The sequence below is a fragment of the Podarcis erhardii genome (assembly GCF_964252035.2).
Source record: "Podarcis erhardii genome assembly, chromosome: 10".
Lineage (NCBI taxonomy): Eukaryota > Metazoa > Chordata > Lepidosauria > Squamata > Lacertidae > Podarcis > Podarcis erhardii.
In genome coordinates this window covers 31574077-31588608 of record NC_138500.1, presented here as the reverse complement: position 1 = coordinate 31588608, position 14532 = coordinate 31574077, and the positions used below count along the sequence as shown (strand labels likewise).

The 14532-nt window shown below is 41.9% G+C and overlaps 1 protein-coding gene across 11 annotated transcripts in view; it reads right to left on the bottom strand.

Annotated features, from left to right (window-relative positions):
* TNRC6B (trinucleotide repeat containing adaptor 6B) overlaps positions 1–14532 on the bottom strand; it is a 149899-nt gene that overhangs the window by 93105 nt on the left and 42262 nt on the right. For 3 of the 11 annotated variants that reach the window (XM_081877571.1, XM_081877565.1, XM_081877573.1), the window contains exons 1-4: positions 9944–10515; positions 7095–7148; positions 4033–4105; positions 3084–3173 (exon numbers count right to left, since the gene is read on the bottom strand). The exons of 6 other annotated variants lie outside the window; for them this stretch is intronic. In XM_081877571.1, coding sequence (XP_081733697.1) covers positions 3084–3128 — 45 coding nt within the window. In that variant the 5' untranslated portion in view covers positions 3129–3173; positions 4033–4105; positions 7095–7148; positions 9944–10515. Of the gene's footprint in view, positions 1–3083; positions 3174–4032; positions 4106–7094; positions 7149–9943; positions 10516–14532 lie in introns of those variants that run through there. 2 more of the 11 variants (XM_081877572.1, XM_081877562.1) reach the window with 1 other exon arrangement.

The following is a 14532-nucleotide window of genomic DNA, read 5'->3' as shown; positions in this document are numbered from 1 at the left end:
ATTTACCAATATGCAATTGAGCGCGGGGGGCGGGGGGGGCGGGCATATTAGGCAAGTTCAACGGTGCACTCACTTTGTCCAGGGGCAACTGCTAAGCACAACAGGCCTGGCCAGTATATCATACAAACCAAGGGTATGCCATAAAATGAGCTTCGGATTTGTCACAGAGCCACTCCAACACATTTGGCAGGCAAATAACATAAGAATGGTTTCCCCAAGAGCAGGAAATTATATTTATTACCTTATAAAAATATTTATATATCAGCCTTTCATAAATTACTTGTGTGCAGCAATATAAAAACATTTTAAAACAATTAAAATGTTTTGCTTTAGGCTTTATCAAGTACATAGTGAGATCATCACCCTACAATATTTTAGTTTATGTTATCATACCCTTCCCCCAAGTTCAGTGTGGTTCACATGGTCCCCTTCCCTCTCCATCCATTTTATCCTCACAATAGCTGTCTCTCTCTCTCTGTGTGTCATTAGCCAAAGGTCACTCTAGTGAAATTCACGGCCAACTGGAGATTTGAACCTGCATCCTCTGAGTCTTTTTTATGTTTGATAAGAACAGATCTTATAAAACAGGCATCCCCAAACTCAGCTCTCCAGATGTTTTGGGACTACAATTCCCAGCATCCCTGATCACTGGTTCTGTTAGCTAGGGATGATGGGAGTTGTAGTCCCAAAAAATCTTGAGGGGCCAATTTTGGGGATAGCTGTTATAAAAGTTCGGGGGGGGGGCCAAGGTAATGTGAACGAAGTCATGAAGCAAAGCAGCTTCCTATGTACTATGGTCAGTATCTTTGGAGATGCTTTAACAATGAGAGGATTTACAACCTAGTTTCTTTCCTTTCCACCAGCCACAATAGCATTAATAGCTAAAGGGTTTCATAAAAGTGTTTGTCTTTCTCTCCCATTACAAACACAAGACTAACAGAAACAAAACATTTTTCCAGCATGAGCAAAAGAAGCACAAGCCAACTCATCCTTGTGAGCCCAGAGGAAACAAAGCCCAAATGTAAAGTGGCCAGTTTGACAACTGATTCCAAGAGGTTAGCTAGCTTGGAATATCTCAAATAAAATCAAATAAGAACTGGATTGGATCGCTTCAAACAAATATTACTACAACACTTTTACTTTGACAAATGTTGTACAACCAGGGCTTCTTTTTAGCAGGAACTCACTGGAACAAAGTTCCGGCACCTCTCATGTGGGCACCATTGCCATTCTAAAAGAACGAGGGAGGTGAGTTCCGGCACCTCTTTTTCTAGAAAAACAGTACTGTGTACAACTATGCCTCATTCATCTCAATAACCAATTATAAAAATTTACCTTTTACTGGGGCAGAATGTAATTTGCCTAAGACTCTGAAGAAAATTGCTGAGAAATAATTTAGAGTGCACAACTGATACTAAAATCATTCAACATAATTGACTGCTCTGGGTCTCTGTAGCGAGTATTAGCAATTACTCAGGTAAAGCTCCAAAGCATACTGAAATGCAAAAGTCCATGTTCAGATATAAAAACAGTAGGGACAAGGCTGGATGATGAACGAGTTTGCATGTGCATACTCCTTAGCTCCTGTAGTATCTACATCCCATCACTGCGCTCTTTCAGTACCACAATCCATTCAGTGTTGTCCAAATTAAGGTAGTAATGTGTTTATCTGATTGTGGGAAAGGCCATAGCTCAGTGATAGCACACACACTGCACAAATTACAGTACTCAAACACTTCCAGTTATAAGATCAGGTAACAAAGCTGTAAAAGCAAGAATGGATGGTACTGGCCCAAATGGATGAGTGCTCAGATGCCATAAAAAGCAGATTCATATGTTTAGTGCCAATACCATACTTCCAATATTAATTTTAGCCAAGCAATTTGCTAGATATCTGTAGCAAGTAGCAGTTATCCTCAGATAAGTGGCTATGTACACATACATAAATGCTTGCATATCACCTCACACACTTGAGCAGAAGGATTACTTGTAAATACCACAAACAAATTGCACATGCCTAGGCTGCAAGCAGAGCACTATGCTTGCCAAGCTGGGGAACCAGCACCATGGCAGCTGCACTAACAGGTCTCAGTGTTCTGGCCTTTAAACCTCTGAAGAATGTGTGAAGGCTCCACCCCCTCTAGTCTTAAATAAAACTACTATCACACAACACTTAATTTCAAATCACAGGTAACAAGTGGGCTATCAGAGAAGCATAGGTGAACACTGCAAAATTTGCAAGCAGGAGTATAACACTTACTGTTAATTATCAGGGAACAGTGTTTTGTGATTGTGTTGGTAGCCTAATATGAACTGTCCTACAACCTTTATCTAGACTGAAAAGGCTTATTCAGAATACAGATTTACGCTGCTGCGTTTTCAAGATGGGCTAGTTACCAATTCAAATAGTAGCTGTAATGAATGAGTTTTACACACTTTCCATCAAGTACTTGTTCAATAAAACAGTAATAATTTGTGACATTTGCAATTTAGCTAAAATTAGCTAAACTAAAGATATTTTATGTTACCCTACATGTTACATGAATTGGTTCAAATAAGTTATACAGTATACACTTCTTCAGTAGATAAGCTTCTTAAAAGGTTGATTTAAGCCAGTCCACAGAAGTTACTAACCAATAAATATGTCTAGTCTATACAGCTCTGTAGTATTTACAGTTCATCAGTGGTCTAGAAGGAACATTCAGCTCTTTCCAGTTTACAAAATCTTCCCTGCCCAATTGCCTAAAGGCAACATTTTCTTGTCACAAGCAACCAGGTGAGTGACTATTTACATCCCCATTTGAAATGTGTATATTTATCAGGAATAATTGCTGCACAAAGATGAGGAAAGACTCCAAGATATAAATATTCCTATGGAAACAATATTCTTATATTAATTGCCACATTTTATGGTATTGTTAATATCAGCACAGGACTAAATTAAGACTTTGTATGTATTTAATCTTTATCAATACAATGAATTATATCTGGAATCACCATGTTCATGTTTCAAACCTACATATTCACAGTAATAGTTAATTGTATCAACATTTACCCTAGTCTCATTCTGTGAATTCACTGACCTTGGAACTATCTTCTGACAAAATTTCTCCCTCATCAGTTTGCATGGGAACAGAATCTGTGCAAAACTCTGCTGAAACACGAAATTCTGCCTAAAAATAAATAAAATGAAGGATGTTATAATAAAATAGGTGGAATCTGAAATTTTATGAGTCATACTGCACATTGTAAATACTGAGGATTCTTAGGCCATTAAAAAAAAATCACCCAGATTGCAATCAGGGACATTCAGTGACTGGCACAAATGTCTCAGGAGTAAAGGCACAAGGGGCCCAGACAGGCAAGTGGGGAGAAACACACACATAAAGTAGTTTGGAGTTGGTAGATGTAGTCTTTGGAAAGGCTAGTAGTTATTCACTCATCTGCTAATCATATGACTATTTCAGATCAAATAGTTTTAAGAAAGAACAGGTAGCCAAGGTTTGGGGGAAATGTCCTCAAAGGCCAAATTAGGACTCATGCCAGGCCTAAGTAGGCCCCCATGCTGGAGAGTGCCAACCCAAGAACTAGAGGATAAGGAACCCATCTCTAATGCCTACTGTGCTGAAGTCTCCAAATGCATACAACTCTCTCCAGTATTCAGTTATGCCACAGCTTTTCAGCTGAACAAAAAATTATCAGAAGTCTCAATGACTGTATTACTGAAAGCATGTTTATACTGGCAGTAAAAAAAATCTTTTTTATCTTAACATGACATGCTTAAACTGTACATACAAAGCTTCACATGAAACAGGACAAACATAAAACACTTCTCTAATAATAGGCATTCTGTGTGACTTCTCTAGACCATAACCAATGTATCATAATTCCCTGCAAAAGAGAGAATGTATTCCCTCAATTTCATGACTTACGGTATGTCCAAAGATCAAACAACTGTTCTGTACACCTCTACCTTCTCTACCCACCTCTGCCTTCTACTAATAGTGCACTTGTATTTTAAACAGAAGTTACCTCGACAGCTTCTCAGGGCTGCTGAAGCCCGAAAGGACCCATCCCGGCTACATTCAGTGCAAAAGTCAAACCACTGCAAAAAAAAAATATATGAAAAAAATTACTATTATTCAAAGCACATAAGCATGACATACAAAAATTCCTCTCAAGAAACAAAGCAACATAAGCAATCCTGGTTGCTTTTTTTGCAGTTGGTATTTTTTTACACCTGGTAAAGATGACAGGAAATTCAAAGTCTGTAGTTAGACTTAATAATCGTAAAGAAATATTGCATTCCAACACTGTCTTACAAATTTGTATAATAATGGAACTGGCTAAAATGCATTGTGGCTGTTAAGATCAAATATTTCCACATACTCAGTAGTGTACTAAATTATACCCTGCAGCACCTAATCACCAAAATAATCCAAAAGATGGTAACCAGAAAATCATAGTAGGAATCACTAACATGCATTTCTGCAGCCTGACATGAATGAAAAGCATCAATCAAGTTGTAAGTTTAAAATTTTCTTCCCAAAAAGTTACCTTGACATACATTTGATTCCAAAGAGGACTGGCACTAAATACATATTTGCATAAGGGAACATGTTAGCTGGTAGTTAAGTGAAATGGCAAATTAAAGAATGTTAACATGTTTCAGGGGAAGGAATATATATATTCAGAGACCTCACTTCAAACCTCTACACCAAAGAGGCTGCAGATTACTGCTGACAAGCATTTCAGATTTTCCATCAATCAAGCTTTCTGTGTAGTTAAACCCATATTAAAAAGAATGCAGGCATACTACCACAGTGCTGGTTTGGGTGGCTTGATTTCTGATTTTAAATATGAAATGAAAATGGAGATCTATTTCAAGGTGAATGTTCTCACCTGTATATTATGCTCAGACATAGATTAACATTATTACATACTAGCAATAGTTTCTTTATGAGATTCACACTAATATCAAGCACATGTGGTATATGTTAACATAGCATATGAGTTAAAACATTTTAATTTTCGAAGAACAGCAAATTGTTCAGCTATAATGATTGCAGAAAAGTTTGGAAAACAAATACTCTTGCCTAATACAATGCAACAGCAGCATTTTGTTAGTCACTGGCAGTGGCAAAGCATATACCTGTGCTGCACAGGGCGGGCGAGCTCCTCAGGGGGCGCAGCATGTGCCCTCCCATGTGCCACAGTTCAGGGTAGGAGAGGGGCTGGGAAGCTGCTGCTCACTCTCCTCCTGCATTCTGCAGCCGGGTCAAACATGACCCGGCAACAGAGCTGCTGCCGCCGGGTGTGCCTCGCCATAGCTGAGGAGGGCTGCCACCACCGGGCACAAGGTGTGCTGCCCACTCACCTGCCATTTTGTCACCCCCCTGTCATGACACCTGGGGCGAACCGCACCCACCACACACCCCTTCCTACGCCTCTGGCCACTGGAGCATAAAGATAAGTGAAGGCAACTAGAGTGGTTGCAGCACTGTCCAGTGTTTTCAAGCCTGTACAGGTAGTCACTATCACAGATGAATGCAGAATCAATTTTATGGTATATGCCACTATATTTTCCAAGGTGACAACTTGTTTCAGAACAGCAAAATGCCTTCTATCTACTAACATACATGCAAATAAGTATTTGCATATTTAAAAACAAATTTTGCATTTCCTAAGGAACTTACACAGAGGCTGGTAAGATGACTGCTCTAAAAACAGCAAAATAACTGGAGCCGATGACAAAAAATGGTACACTCTCTCATGGTAGCCACTATTTTTTATACAAAGTAACAGGGGGTTAAAACTTAAACCAAAGATGGGGAACTTTTTTCAGACCCAGTTACATTTCCATGTTGTAAAGGTGTTGGGTGCGGCATTTCAGCATATGATGAGGCCAGACAAAAACAATCACACACCACATTACTCCCCTTCCACACACACACACACACACCATCCTTCTGAGTCTCCTCTTCAGCAAATCTACACAGATAAGCTAAGGTGAGTATTTTCATTCCCATATGAAGTACTAGGTATGCTCACCAGAAATGAAAAATCACGCAGTCCCCCCTGAGTAAGTCAAATTATATTTTTTAAAAAGTGGTGGGGAATCCTTTGTCTGCTGGTTGATAGGTAGGACCACCCCATCTGGCTTGCAGTCACCTTTTCACTTTTCCCTTCCCCCCACATCAATTGGGGGAAATTGGAGTAGAAGCCACAATGGCTGATCAGCTCAGGCTCAAGTACTGTCTCTTCTCTGGCAGTGTCACAGGGAAATTGGAAGCTTTTTAACTAACCACAGTTTATGTTGAAGGGACAGCTGAGTCAGTAGAGAATGAGGCTCTTAATCTCAGGGTTGTGGATTTGAGCCCCACATTGGGCAGAAGATTCCTGCATTGCCGGGGGCTGAACTAGAAGACCCTTGGGATCCCTTCCAACTCTACAGCTCTATGATTCTATCATTATATCCAAACCCAGACAAATTGATCAGTCTGAACTTCGGTTCAGGGAATCAAGTACAGTGGTACCTCGGGTTAAGTACTTAATTCGTTCCGGAGGTCCGTTCTTAACCTGAAACTGTTCTTAACCTGAAGCACCACTTTAGCTAATGGGGCCTCCCACTGCTGCCGCACCGCCGAAGCACAATTTCTGTTCTCATCCTGAAGCAAAGTTCTTAACCCGAGGTACTATTTCTGGGTTAGCGGAGCCTGTAACCTGAAGCGTCTGCAACCTGAAGCATCTGTAACCCGAGGTACCACTGTACTACATAATGGCTACCAGGCACCTACCTTTCTTACAAAGTCATACAGTATGGAGGCCTATGGGCTATGCATTATCCACATGCTAGTTTTATCCTGTATTTATTTATACTGTGTTGATATCCTACCTTTCTCCAAACGGATCAATGTAGCATACAATATTCACTTCCTCTCCCTTTTATCCTCACAGCAACCTTGTTACTGGCCAAAGGTCACCCAAATGAGCTTTATGGCTGAATGATGTTCTCAACCTTCGTCTCCCAGTCCTAATCCAGAACTTTAACTACTATACCACACCAGCTTTTAGCTGAGGTTATGTGCACTCACCAGAAGTGGATACATGAAGAACATCCAATCTTTTCTCTTTCTCCAGCCTACCACCTGCAATATGAAGCACTTAGGTCAACTAGAAGTCCATCCCCAACTTTTACCATGATTAAGGAATGTTTTGGTACAGATTGTAACCATGGTTAACACTAACCAATGTTGATTTCACAGGACCCCTGTCTGAATTGCTATGAGCTATCCTCAGTGCAAATTGTGTCCCCTACATACGAGGCTAACCCTCATACTAAAGAGGCTAACCCACTTCCATTGTGAATGACCAGGCACAGCATTGTTGTTAGCCAATGCTCTACTTATGCTAGGCAATGAAAGTGCTTTGTTCGCAAAAAAGAATTCTGTGATTAAGAGAACTTGATAACATCAACATCACTATCTGAAAAAAGCAACTTACTAATCAACTCCATATTTCTTAGCCACAAAATTCTGATCTGGCCTTTATGGACATGCAGGAGAAGAAAATTCTGAAGGTTTGGGGGTATATTAACACCTTTCCAGCCTCCACTAATTCTGCCACTCCCCACCCCATATCAGAATTAGCAGGGTGAGAGAAGACACTGCTCTTGGCTACCCTATAGTGTACACTGCAAGCAATCCAAATAAAAAAGTTTGAACTAATAAGATTTTTTGGTAGCATTATGACACATATAAAAGCAAAAAGGAAAAATTATGGGATTTATACTCCACTTAGAGGAAATTGTCTACAAAGTAGCTGATAATATACCAAAGTAATAAATACTGTATTACAATTTTAAAATGAATAACTATGATATATTTTGTTTCAATATAGTAGAAATGTCATTTTTAAAGCATAAGTAACATGATGAAAGCACTCTTTATAAAGTTAAAACTTGGGTTGCCGGCACAAATGCTGCAGAAAACTCTCCTTATGTTCAAAAAAGAACCCCAAATGTATTATCCCAATTCAGAACAGAAAAATAAAAAGGTTTTACTTCATAATAAAATCCCTAGGTCACCTAATTAAAAATAATAGGATCCCACCAAGGGTATGCAGCTATATGGACTCTGAAGGAAATGGTACAGGAAACCCAATTACACTAAGATAGGCATTTCCTTTTAACACTACAATACTTCTGAAATACAAGAGTGCTGCACAGAATCTAACAAAGCTCAATGTAAATAATTAGCATTACTTTGGCGTAATGAGAGAATAAGACTGCCCTACCACTCTATGTCCACAACAACATGTTCTTAAGAGTTTAGATAACTTCAATGAATAAAGGTTATGGCCTGATTTAACCCTGAAATGTGGATTTGAAACAAAGTTCCATCACTGATGTTATTTCACAAGAGCAAATAAATGCCAGCTTTACTCTACTACCCATGGCATTGGAAAGGCAGAGGAGGTATGGCAAGAGGAGATCATTGCCTCCAAGTTTCCAGTAGCTCCAATTCAGTCCTGATCAGTACACAACACAAAACACACAGCAAAATGTTATGCACCAGAAATGGGGTTCTCAGAGGCGCATAACACCAGCTGTTCCTTCATCTTTAGAAAGAGCTGTCCTCACAACACTTAGTACCAAAAACAAAAACATTTCTGACTCTGCTACCCCCTTCTCTTGCCACCTATTTACACACTAATGTTAATCCAGAATATGTAGCTTGACAGTACCTTGTACAGTGGTACCTCGGGTTACGTACTTGATTCGTTCCGGAGGACCGTACTTAACCTGAAACTGTTCATAACCTGAAGCACCACTTTAGCTAATGGGGCCTCCTGCTGCCGCCAGAGCACAATTTCTGTTCTCACCCTGAAGCAAAGTTCTTAACCTGAAGCATTATTTCTGTGTTAACGGAGTCTGTAACCTGAAGTGTATGTAACCTGAAGCGTATGTAACCCGAGGTACCACTGTATGTTAAACTATTCCCACGGGCCTCTCTCAATTAAAAGGCTCTGACCTTGCTAAGGAGTGGGCACCCAACGCTACACCGCGAGTCAACAGTTCTAACATTTCTTATCCGCTTCAAATATTATTATGCCAAACGAGTTACGCTCGAGGTGGTCATCGCCCCTTGGGTGGAAGAGAGCCCCACTCACGGAAGCAAAGGAGAGCAGAAAGCAAGAGGCCGCCAGTCGGCTGTGTTTATTTATATCTTTTAGGATCATTTTTCATCCTGCATGGGTAGAGCTGGGGCTTGCTACAACCAGCGCTGCTATAAATAAGCCTTTACGGCAACACTCGGGGTACTTGGCTGTTTCCACCCGATCTTGACTGGTTGCACCACAGAACCTGAGTTTCCATCCCGAGTTATTGGACGGTGTGAGGGGAGAGAAAAGAGAGAGAAGAATCTCACCATTAGCTCGGGAGAGAAAAACTCTCAAGCCCCGTTACCCTTTCAGGTCGTCATTATCCAAGGAGCGAGTTTCACGTCCCACTCCAAATACTGTATACTAAACTCCCCTTCTGCTCCTCCACCGCCGATGCCCTCAGAGAAGGAAGCGCCACTGCGCACGCGCAGGTGAAAGCGACAGAAAACCCTCTCCTCCCGCCGCCCCCCCCCACCGGCGCCCCAATCCTAAACAGCCCCAAATTCATTTACCCAACGGAGCTCCTGCAGCTACAGCCGCGAAACTCGAACCTGAGAGGCAGCTCCAGGAACCATCATTACCTCAACACACATGTTATTATGATAATAATACTAACAACAATGACACCCTCGGCGCTGAGAGAGAGCTGGAGGGGCCCGAAGGAGCCGTTCGGCCCCTCTGAGGGGATTTGCGGCGTCTTCTGAGAGGCCTCGCCGTTCACCCGCTCCAGCAGCCTCGTAGAAGCGCGCCACGGGCCCCCGAGGCCTGCCTCGCCACTCACCTACGAGGAGCCGCAGCCGTCGCCTCTTCGCCCGCAGCGGTGCACACGGAGAGCCCACCTCCTTTCCACGGGCGCTGCTGCGGGAGCCGCTTTTCCCGCCCGTTTTACCCGCCGGGGAAATCCAGCCGCCAGATACAGAGATCAAAACAAATGGCGGGGGGAGGGGGGGGTCAACCGCCACCAAAAAATAAACTTTCCTCGTCGCCGCCGTCTCACTCCCTGGAGGAGCACGAACCCAAACACATCGGGTCCCGCCCTCAGTGGCCGTCCATTGGCTACCACCGCAATAATGTTAACACTGATTGGCGAAGTTATCTGGCCGTCTCAAGGCGACCTGCCCCCTTTTCCATCCCCCCTCCTCATTTCCCATTGGGCGACTCTTCAACCATCTCAAGATGCATTAGTCACAGTGGCTGCATATCAAGCAAAGCTCCGCCTCATAAGTTTATGATAATAATTGGGCAGCATGAAAACCACCCGACTCCTTATTGGTGAAACCAGCTACCTATGCTGTTTTAACTTGCACTCCTCTGCTTTCTCCGCCCTAGCTTTTTTCCAATTGGACAAAAACACAGCTCGTCTGGTCAAGTCACGCATTTGTCCCACCCATATTGTTCCTTACTGCAAGGCTATTGGCTATATATTTCGTCATTATAGCCGGCCAATCATGGCCACCGAATTCGCATCGCCGTAAAAACGGAGCCGAAAATAATAATAAATATTTCACAGCGCGTGCGCTTGGTCTTCGCTCCTGAAGATGTCAATCAATCTTAAACCGGCTAATCGCAGATCTCGAAGCCTTCGGTACAGCCGAGTCGCGTACCTCTCTGGCCTCAAGACTGGAAACGTCATTGGTCGCCTAGGTGACCAATTTGACGGGGGTGGGGCTAATTTCTCAGAAGGCGACATGCGATTGGGTAATATGCCACGGTCCCTCAGATTGCCAAGAACAGCCCCGCCTTCTTATGAATTAGGGAGGGGGGTAGAGGCAAATAATGTAATAACAAGCCAGGTTTGCGCAGCCGCAGTGCCCCGCGCTGTGCGCAGTTGGAGTACCACGTGAGTCCTTGAGGCTGGTGTTCGCACGTGGCCTTGGGTTGCCTCCACGTGACGGTGACAGCCGGCGTCCATTTGGGTGGCGGTGACGCGCTGCCTTTCTGCGGATCTGCGAGGCGCCTCAGTCCGCTTGGTTCTTTCAATCCCCGTATCCAGCCGTGGAGCTCTCCCTTGGCACGGGGATGACTAGCTACGTGCCAGTCACCCTCTCCATAGGACAGCCTCGCTTAGTACAGTACTTAGTCCTGCCAAACTAGCACATAACCTGCATTAACAACAATTAAGAATGCTGAACAATGATGGGAGAGGAAGTAAAATTCCTCGTGATATTTTAATTTTTAATTTACGGTATTTATTCAGCATTTATAGACCACTCAGTCACTAAACAACTCTAATGTGGTTTTACATAAACCAGCCAAATATAGGATCAATCACACCTCAGTGTCCATAACTGGTCTGGTTTATTAACTACATTTTTATCCTGCCTTTCCTCAAGTGAGGTGAAGGCCACGTGTGGTTCTTTCCTCTTTTTTTTTTATCCTGGTAGCAACCTGGGAGGAAAGTTTGGCTAATCGGTTATGACTGTCAATAAATCACTCCAGTCTTAGCTTGACACACAAACCACTACACACTTGCTTGTATATTATTATTTTATTAACAATCAAAGTATGTGACACTTTACTAAGAACAAGACAACAGGCAGGAGTGCTGCCATAAAGTTGGGGTTTTTTTTCTGAAAGGGCAGTAAAGCCCTGAAAGGAAGCATGCTATTTTCTCTGAGAATAGGATAGTGCATGTATGTTTTGTTCATATGTCAAGTGCTTCAAATGCAAGAAACTTCCTCTTTAAAAAGCTGGGCGTTGTGGTTGTGGGGGCAACCCCCACCCATGGCCAGTGGCTCCTTACAGTAACAATTTCTCTTCCCAGGGGGCTCACAATTTAATTTGGGTGAGCAGACTTCAGATTTGCAGGATCTACTTCATGTGTGTGCTTGTTTTACTAGAACCCCCAAGTTCCGCCAAGCAGAGGCTAAACTCATAAATTAGAATTATTCCCATGAATATCTTTTTAAATATCAGAAGTGAATGGAGCTTCAAGTGCTGCCACATTAACATCTATCCATGGTTACCCCCATGCGTTCCTCACTTTAGCAGTGTTATTAAAGGGGGGTGCGTGTCATTTCTTGCTTTTATTATTAAACCACTGGGATTCAAAAATCCTTGCCAATCTTCTGAAAATCACCCAAACTTCTGAAAACTCAACCCAGATCTATATTCTGCCCACCCCTGATCTAAACATCACAGCTCCAGTGCTTCATGGTACTACCATGACAAAAAAAGAGAAGAAAAAGAGGTCCTCTTGATTATTGTATAGCATCCCTCCTGCCCTAAAATTGAATGAAGTTCACTTAGAGGGGGCTATGGGGCTTCAGATTTATTCAAATATATTTCTGGAATAAAGAAATGTTTGAAAGCATGCATAGGGCACTCAGGGGATGCCAGCTGAATTGTCATAACGAACACCTGGAGAAGAATAAACAAAACACAGGGTAATTACTAGATACCAGTAGAACTGGAGCTCCCTTTTCCCTTTTGAGGTCCTATTGAACATTGTTGGCACACATTAATTAATGTATCATTCATTCGCTCTGCTAAAGGACCTGTTAAATACCAGTGACATTTTCCTTTTCATTGTTGGTGGCAGACATTAGCCAATTTGTATCTAACATGCTGTAAAACAGGGGCCAGCAAACTTTTTCAGCAGGGGGCCGGTCCACTGTCCCTCAGACCTTGAAGGGGGCCGGATTATATTTTTTGGGGGGGAAATGAACGAATTTTTATGGGCCACAAATAACCCAGAAATGCATTTTAAATAAAGGGACACATTCTACTCACATAAAAACACGCTGATTCCCGGACCGTCCGTGGGCCAGATGTAGAAGGCGATTGGGCTGGATCCAGTCCCCAGGCCTTAGTTTACCTACCCATGCTGTAAAAAGTCCCTGGTTGTATATATTTATTTATATCCATGTTTTTAATAAACAACTATGCATACATTTTAATATTACGGCCTCGGCCTAGTATACCTGAAGGAGCGTCTCCACCACCATCATTCTGCCCGAACATTGAGGTCCAGTGCCGAGGGCCTTCTGGCAGTTCCTTCACTGCGAGAAGCCACGTTATAGGGAACCAGGCAGAGGGCCTTCTCGGTGGTGGCACCCGCCCTGTGGAACGCCCTCCCATCAGATGTCAAAGAGATAAACAACTACCTGACATTTAGAAGACATCTGAAGGCAGCCTTGTTCAGAGAAGTTTTTAATGTGTCACATTTTAATGTATTTTTAATCTTTGTTGGAAGCCGCCCAGAGTGGCTGGGGAAACCCAGCCAGGTAGGCAGGGTACAAATAATAAATTATTATTATATTATGTGTCATAGTTATTTTCCCCCTTCACAATTTTGTTTTGTTTTGTTTTGTTTTTGTTTTTTATAGATATTTATTAGAATTTCCAATTTAATACAAAAAACCAACAGAAAACATAAAATGCACAAAAAATAACAAAAATACAAAAATACACAATTAAAAAAGCAAAACAAATATAATTCCCATTACTTATTTCCATTACCTTGTTTCCCGGACCTCCTCTCACCTCCCCCTTTTGTATTCCAGTTCAATTTCTTAACTCAGCAAATCCTTATTGTAACTTATTGTAACTTATTTTAACTTATTGCTCAACCTTTGCATTACAGCTGGTAACCACTTAATTTCTGTCCAACATCATTCTAACATTCATTAATTTTACAATATTTCTGCAAGTAGTATTTAAATTTCCTCCAGTCCTCTTCCGCCGACTCTTTTCCCTGGTCTCGGATTCTGCTGGTCATTTCTGCCAATCCCATATAGTCAATCATCTTCATCTGCCATTCTTCCGGCGTAGGTAGATCTTGTGTCTTCCAATATTTTGCAATAAGTATTCTTGCTGCTGTTGTCGCATACATAAAAAAAGTTCTGTCCTTTGGCACCAATTGGCCAACCATGCCTAGGAGAAAGGCCTCTGGTTTCTTCAAGAAGGTATATTTAAATACCTTTTTCATTTCATTATAAATCATTTCCCAGAAAGCCTTAATCCTTGGGCACATCCACCAAAGGTGAAAGAATGTACCTTCAGTCTCTTTGCATTTCCAACATTTATTATCGGACAAATGATAAATTTTTGCGAGCTTGACTGGTGTCATGTACCACCTGTAAATCATTTTCATAATATTCTCTCTTAAGGCATTACATGCCATAAATTTCAAACCGGTGGTCCATAACTGTTCCCAGTCAGCAAACATAATATTATGTCCAACATCCTGTGCCCATTTAATCATAGCAGACTTCACCGTTTCATCCTGGGTGTTCCATTTCAGCAGCAAGTTATACATCTTTGACAAAATCTTAGTTTTAGGTTCTAACAATTCTGTTTCTAGTTTCGATTTTTCCACCTGGAATCCAATTTTCATACAATTTTGTAATAAATGTTGTACCTTATACA